The 8,019-nt window shown below is 47.9% G+C and overlaps 1 protein-coding gene across 1 annotated transcript in view; it reads left to right on the forward strand.

The window, feature by feature from the left end:
* Positions 1-3,833, forward strand: part of GALNT17 (polypeptide N-acetylgalactosaminyltransferase 17) — a 216,140-nt gene extending 212,307 nt beyond the window's left edge. Inside the window, exon 11 of the mRNA XM_026861537.1 lies at positions 523-3,833. Coding sequence (XP_026717338.1) covers positions 523-651 — 129 coding nt within the window. The 3' untranslated portion in view covers positions 652-3,833. The remainder of the gene's footprint in view (positions 1-522) is intronic.
* Positions 3,834-8,019: the final 4,186 nt, after the last annotated feature.

Below are 8,019 nucleotides of genomic sequence, written 5' to 3' on the forward strand. Positions count from 1 at the left end.
TGCCAGGTCCTAGGGCAGAGGGAAAGGGTTAAGAGGGATCAGAGACAGGAACAGTATTTTAGGACAATGTCCAGTAGAAGTTTCCCTGATACCCTCAGGTGGATGTAACCTGCCCTGCTGATGACTTCCAGATTTCTGTTTCTTACAGATAATCTATGGTGAAATACATGAAAAAAATAGTACTTTTGTCCCAAAGCAGAGTGTAACTAACAAACGTTCTACAGCAGTGTCACACCTTCCTGATGCAGGGGTGCAGCCGTGCTATTTAAAGGTTACAGATGTCCTTTGGCTGCTGATGTGTTAGGCACCTGTGTTGTCAATGATAAAGGTTGCTCATTCAATTCGCCTTGATCATTTTAGGGATTATGTTGTTGCGTTATCACCCAGCTAAGTGCTGTGCACTTTCCAGCAGCGCACAAGAACACAGCTGCACTCCTGGGCAGCGCACAGTCCTGGCTTGCTTCATAGGCAACCCCATGTCTGTAATTTTTAAAATATTTTCCCCATATCTTTTAATTTTAGAATGGTGCCATCCTGAACAAGGGAACGGGACGATGCTTGGAAGTGGAGAACAGGGGAATGGCTGGCATTGATCTGATTCTTCGCAGCTGCACGGGACAAAGGTGGACGATTAAAAATTTCATCAAGTAAAAGGCGGAAGAGTCAGGGGAATTTGACTTGAAACACGGCTGACTTGGACTGATCCGAATGGACTCCTTTGGAAAGGACAAAATATCAAAACAGAGCTTTATTCATGTTATTAGGAGAGGACATGGGGGAAATGGGCATTTGTGTCTTTTTATTTTTATTGTGTATTAGTCTCCCACAGCTGATTCCAACTGTGTGGAATTGGGTCAGAACTGCTATTTCCTTCTGGCAAGCACTCTAAAAGGTACCACTTATTTCTGCTGGAATGACTGTAATAAGCTCATGCAGTCTTGTGAGCATTTTACTGACAGGGAATTGTTGCTTTCTCAGATGACTCCAAGCTCTCCCAAAGGGCCAGGTGGGTTTGCACCGTGATCAGAGTCGAGACACCCTGGATATACCTGCCTGGCAAGCATAAAAATGTATGTGCTTGTGAGAGGAGAAGGTTGCCGAGCCCCAGATGAGCTGAGTTTGAAAGATATAGTGTTTTGCGAGATCCTCTCCTCCCTTTCTTGCTGCTGCATCCAGCAGCCCCTCTCTTGAGTCTGGGAGAGTCAAAGCTCACCCCTGTAGCTCCCGTGGATCTTTCCAACCTTTAATCAAAGATGTCATCAAACAAAATGCTGCTGAATAAAAACACCGATTTCCCATTGCCCCCTCTCCATTGCCCCCGCACTGCTGTTGGCCAAGCCAGCCCCATATGCAGCACCAGTCCCTCCCATGGAGACCTCCAATGCGTTCCCTGTAGAAAAGATCTCGGATGTCTGCCTGCCTGTTTGGGCAGTTGCCTGCCCTTTTGGGTGTTAGTTGGACTCAAGCATGGCGAGTAAGGCTGGCAGGATGCTTCCTGCTCATGGGAGCCCGTGGAGCTGCAAATCCACCTTCCCCTCCCAGCGGGGCCACTGGCTTGCACTGTCCCTTTGGAGACTCATCTTTTTTTGTCTTTTCTTGTAGAAGTGAGGATGGATGCTGCTCTGGTGAATGTAACAGGCTGAGAGCAGGTAACACAAAAGAAAGAGAGGAAGTCCCCCTCGGGCTTACCTCCCATGGAGGCTATAGGGTTTGTTTTTAAGGCATCCTTGCTCTCAATGAACACATCAATGGTGGTAGTTTCCATAACTTTACAGTGGTGTTCTCTTCCTGAGGCTCAAGCACACCTCTCCTGCCTGCTGAGTGTGTGACTATGGCCAAGGTCCACCCCAAACAGTGTGTGTCACTGCAGACCCTCATAAACTGTGGGGAAGTAAGGAGGGGACAGGGAGACTAATAAATGGCAGTTTGACTGAAATTCTTGACCTTGAAGTCATTTGAGGCTTGTTAGCATGGTGGGGCAAACTTACCTGCTTTTCTTGGCTTGCAGTAATCTTGGCTACCAAATCTACCCAGCCATTGTGGGAGACCATTGCTCTGGGGTCCTGATGTCTGGCTACCTGGAAAAGGGAAACGTCATCTTGCAAAGTTGCTTTACATGGATGCTAGACTAATGAGTGGATACAGGCTTCACTCAGTGGAGAGGAGAAGCCAGCCCATCTCCTGTCCTTCTCACAGAATAATACTCTTTCTGGTTGCCCTCTGGCTAGGGTGCACTAAAATATATTAATATATGAGATGTATGTGTAAATATGTTTCCCAAAGATGGGATGTGCACAGAGTTGTTTGCTGCAGAGCACTCATGCCTGTCTTCCATTTGCATCAGGATGAAGCTACCTGGATGTTTAATGAGTTTAATTTTCAATGCCATGCAGCAGGTTTATAACTGATGTTTTAGTAATTTATTGGACAGAAGCAGATATATTTCATTGTTCCTTCTACAGCAGTGCGCGTCACATAGGACTGATTGTTCATTTAGGCTTGACAAGACTTCCCCATCCATTGGGGTTGTCTCTGATTTTTTTCCCTTGCTTTCCTTAATGAAGTAAAACCTCTTAGCTGCCCTGAATTGCAATGTAGGGAGTCAATGTAGAATTTTGCTCTCTTATTCGCTGTTGCATCATCTCTTGTGTAATAAATTTTAGCACTTACAAAACCAATATGATCACAATGTCTTTAGATGCATGAAATGTTTCCCCTTGCATTTGTTGCTGCCTTCTAAGAAAAGTAATTTGCGGATGAAGTGGGCTCCAGGAAAGTCTGGGGGATTTGAGACTTCACAGCTAATAGTCAAAATGGTAAAACGCCCTTTAATTGAGTAATCAGTTTGCTGTCAGTCATCAGTGAAAGCCACATATTGTTTAGTGTTGGGAAAAGGCTGCATCTTTCAGGATAAACAACCAGAAAGCCCTCGGATGTTGCCTGTGCTGTAATTCATGGTTCCCAGTTCAGCTCTAGTCCTGCCAGTGCTCAGGGTGCCAACAGATGGGCTTTGTCAGATTTAATCGTGGTGGTATAAGGTGTCACCGCCCCCAGCCTTCCATCTGCTTCAGCTGCTGGAGGTTTCTGTCCCCGTCACCGGCAGCAGAAATGTATGTGTGGCTACACCTCAGCTACCGTAATTGGCAGGACATGCTTCAGCCACCAGGCAGGGGGGACTTGCTCTATTTAACGCACCGGATTGTCAGCTAAAGTCACTCTGGGGTGTCCACACAGCTCCGCTCAGAAGGCAGCAGCCCCTGCCAGAAGTAGGGGACACCACTGAGCACCTCCAGCTGCCCGGTGCCATTTGTGCTGCCTGGTGGAGGTGAGGTACCTGCGCTTGGGAGCTTGCCCTCAGGCCTGTTGGCAATGAGCAGTTTGATCCTTTAAAACATTAAGGTTCAGAGATGCCTTTCCTTCGGCTCCAGGAGGAAAACAAATGCCTGAATATCCAAAAGGAAGGTCACGGTGGAAACGAACGCTTTGCTCCAGGACCCTCAGGTGGGGCAGAAACCCTGCGGAGGTGGTTTGCCCATTCTCACTGGTGTACACAGAGTGCTTTCAAATGACTGAAAAGAAGCAGCACAAGCAAAATCAGGATTAAAAGTGAGAATTTTATCTGCGCTGTCCATGTAACAGAAGTTCTGTTCTGACATTGGTTCGTGACATGCAGAGATGATTGCTGAGGCGACGACCCGACGTCTGCACCCTCCTAAACCGTAGAAATCTGTCTTAGAAATCTGGATCTGTTGCATCTTGTGCTTATCACTAATAATATGTTAATTGCTTTAAAAAGTGATATCGAAGTGGTTCTTATTAAATATATGATTTGAGCCTTGCCTCTTGAGTGATTTTAAAAAGATTCACTGCTGATGAGATACAGAGGCAGTCATTCTTCTCTGTTACTTATTTAATAGAAAAGTGCTGCTGTTTTAATGGAACTTCCATTTTAAAAAGAAATGGAAATGAAGGAGAAATCAAGAGAGATGGCCGATGCAGATTAACCTCCCATTTCATCCATCCCTGCTGGCTGCCACTCACCAAGATAATGCAGTTACATTCAAGCGGCTGAAAAGAGACGTTACACGGTAAAAAAGCATCACTTGCAAATGTGTTCCTGTACCCAGGCTGGATGTTTCTAAATGTAACTCGAAGCTTGGGCACTCCTTAGACCCATTTTATTACCTCCGTATTCTCCTAAAAAACAGGTTGGCTGGTGATGTGTCCTTGTAAGGACAGCAAGGTGCGGGTAGGTATATTCCTATGCAGGAGGGAAGTATATCTGTGGGTGCACCATGTAGTAAGGGCACCGCTGCAGTTCTCCTGATAGGAGCAGCAGCTCTCCCACCTGAGCTGAGGAACAGCAGGCTGTTAGTATCAGTCCAGGTAAGTGTAGTGTCCAACCTTGGGCCTGTTGGGCAGAGCGTGGTGAATAGAGCTCCATCATGGAGTGTCCCATTTGCAGCATAGAAAATCAGAGAGTCATCTTGGTTGGAAAAGCCCCTGAAGCTCCTCCAGTCCAACCATGACCCTCACCCTGACCGTTCCCAACTCCACCAGATCCCTCAGCGCTGGCTCAGCCCGACTCTTCAACCCCTCCAGGGATCCCGGGGACTCCCCCCCTGCCCTGGGCAGCCCATTCCAACGCCCAACAGCCCCTTCTGCAAAGAAATACTTAGTAAGAGCCAGTCTAAAATGGTACAACCTGAAGTGCTATATGGCAGATTGAAGTCCACAGTGAGCTCTTACTCTTCTGATGCCCTTAGCAGGACATTTGTGCTGCCCAGGGCAGAGCGCCAAACTTTCTGAAAGTCCCCTCTAAACCCTCAAATGAAGTTAAACTGCTGTCATTTTGAAGTAAAAAATTTAAGTCATGGACTCTCTATAGAAAAGCCTCTCTGCTTGATCACTGAGCAATTTGGGCACTCATCCACTGCTAATAGATACAGATTTAAGCATTCCACTATGCAGTGCGAAATTAGGCATTTGAAATATCTGTAGCTCATCTTTTGCAGATGAGAAGCCATCTTGCATGGGGGTTGGGGAGTGGGAAAAGCATTTATGACCATTAGGAATCTCAGCTGGATTTCCAAAGACATTGGGATGAAGTATTAAGGGCCCTTCCTGGTCACTGCCAAACCAAAGTGATGTGTAGATGGTCCTTTAAACAGGAGAAAAACTTTGTACCAGCTTTAGGGACATAAACCCTTCCAGCCCACCAGCCTAGTGCCAGGAAGGTGAGGCGCTGAGCTCTTCTGCATTTTTACTGAAAGACCAAGATCTTGTAGGTAGGCTGATCCTGTGTGTTAGGAGTAGCTAGTTCCTGGAATCACTGTTCTTATAAATCAGAAAATTCCTCAAATTATTAATGGCTTTACATCTTTCTATAGGCAGGAGCCACACAACATGCTGAAGCCAGTAAAGTTGCTCAGCTCATTCAGGGTTTTCAGCTAAGTCAGCACTGGTGGGACTGGGATCCTGGCTGTGCCTTTTGCTAAGAAGGATTTGCCTTTTGCAAAGTGACAGCATCCTTCCAGCAACACATTCAAATAAAATAGTCGAAATGACAAGCTTGAAATCCCAGCTCAGCAGTCTCCGGTCATCCAGGATATCTTGTCAAGAGCAAGTGGTCTAAGTGTCACATCCCACGAGGATTACTGTGATAAATACCTGCTGATGTCTCAGCTGGGTGCAGCAGCTGGTGCTATCCATGGCTCCTCACTCGGGGAAGGTCTCACCTGTGGGCTGAGGCAGGAATTTATAGCAGAAAAAAAGGGTCAGTTCCTATTTCAGGACTGCTAGTTTGGGTTACCCGTGCAAGCCCCAGCTGAGAATGTGGTCCAAGTGCTTTGGATCACACTTGGAGCTGAAATAACCTGCACACTGGTTGTGCCTGAGACAGTGCTATTTATTAGGAAAATAATAACCTAGGCATTAGCTCCTGGGTCTCCTAAACTGCTAAATATTTATTTTGAAGGCATGCAGGAATAACTACCTAGAACAGCCATCCCGATCCTCTGTGTCAAGTGATGTTCCTCTGACAGAAGGCAAAATAACAAGAAGAAAGATTGTATAACCCAGAGAGCTTTCTAGAGGAGGAGTTTCTTATTTTATTCCCATCTGGTGGCTCTCAGACGTGATGGGTAATAGCTCTCCAAATGTCTTTCCTGGCTATTGTAATTCTAGGTTTTATTGTTATAGGCAAGTATTTCATAGTTAGGCAAGAACCCGTGCAGGAACTAATTTCTTATTGTGCTCTTCAGAAATCACAGCCGGGAGGAAAATAACATCAGAGTGGGGACAAGGTGATTTGCTGTTCTGAGATACAGAATTGGCACCCAGCACTAAACTGGAGACAACTTCTGGCATTTTGAGAGCAGAACAGCTACAGGATCCTTTTAGCCCTGCAAGCTCCCCCTGAGGAGGCTGGGTTATTTCCCACAGTGTTCCTCAGCACTGAAAATGTGCTCGAAGCCTCATCCTGGGAAAACCAGCCCAGCAATGCAGCCCCACATGGCAGATGGAGCAGAGATCCCACATGGGTCAGTGGCATGTGCAGGAGCTTCCCAAGGCTGCAGAGAAGCTGGGCTGAGGAGAGGTGTGGTGGGCTTGACCCAGCTGATCACTCACCCACCCTCCTGAAATGCTGGGGTTTCAACCCCAAGCCCCAAATTAAGGTTGACATCTGAGTGATTCCCACAGCCCTTCACAAAGGGGGGGTGAGTTTGCCTTGAGGCTTCCCTCCAGGGTGGTGCCGGCCTGGCAGACAGAGCCATTGGGTAAATGAGCCCCAGGGGTCCCACACTGAGTAACCAAGGGTCAGGTGTCCCACTGAGGGGTAACAGCTGGGACCACTTGCAGGCAGGGGCAGTGTCTGTGTGTGAGATGGATGCCCTGTGCAGAGTTCCCTGTTGGGGAAGGACCTCCTGCCTCCCTGGGACTGGGCTCCAGTCAGCTCTGGCTTTGTAAACGTGGGCTGTGTAGAGATTCAGTGTGTGGCTTCCTTGGTCTTACGTGTTTGGCTTGTTGACTCGGTTGTCTCCCATCCCTTCTATGGGAGACTGCATGTCACCATTTATTCCACCCATTGTTGGTCGTGTGGTGTTGTTGTTGGGGTCAGTGGGATTGATGTCGATTATGTATAATCTGACTTGTTTGTACCCCCAGCGCTCACCCATGTACTGACCCTTTTGTATCAAATACAATTTGGTTATTGGTTCATCTTTATGCTGGCTGTGTCCTTTATGCTAGGCCTCATAATTGGCAAAACACCTCCACAAAAGGATGGGGGAGAATATAAGATGGAAAAAGTTCATAGGTCAAGGGTAGGGAGATCACTCACCAATCACCATCATGGGCAAAACAGGCTTGACTTGAGGACAAATTATTTCATTTATTGCAATTAAAAATGGAGCTGGATGGTGAGAAACAAAAACAAAACTAAAACCACCTTCCCAACACCCCCTTTTTTACAGGCTCTTCATCTTCCTCCCTATTCCCCAGGTGGTGCAGCTGGATGAGGAAGGGTCCATAACACTTTCACAGAATCATCTGGGTTGGAAAAGACCTTGAAGCTCCTCCAGTCTAACCATGAACCTCACCCTGACCGTTCCCAACTCCCCCAGATCCCTCAGCGCTGGGTCAGCCCGACTCTTCAACCCATCCAGTGATGGGGACTCCCCTCCTGCCCTGGGCAGCCCATTCCAACGCCCAACAGCCCCTTCTGCACAGAAATCCTTCCTCAGAGCCAGCCTGACCCTGCCCTGGGCAGCTTGAGGCCATTCCCTCGGGGCCTGGCGCTGGGGCCTTGGCTCCAGAGACTCATCCCCCCTCTCTGCCCCCTCCTGGCAGGGAGTTGCAGAGGGCCAGGAGGTCTCCCCTCAGCCTCCTCTTCTCCAGACTGACCCCCCCCCCAGTTCCCCCAGCCACTCCCCAGCAGACCTGTGCTCCAGACCCTGCCCCAGCTCCGTTGCCCTTCTCTGGCCACGCTCGAGTCATTCAATGGCCTTTTTGGGGTGA

Source organism: Athene cunicularia (assembly GCF_003259725.1).
Source record: "Athene cunicularia isolate RWA chromosome 19 unlocalized genomic scaffold, athCun1 chr19_part1, whole genome shotgun sequence".
Lineage (NCBI taxonomy): Eukaryota > Metazoa > Chordata > Aves > Strigiformes > Strigidae > Athene > Athene cunicularia.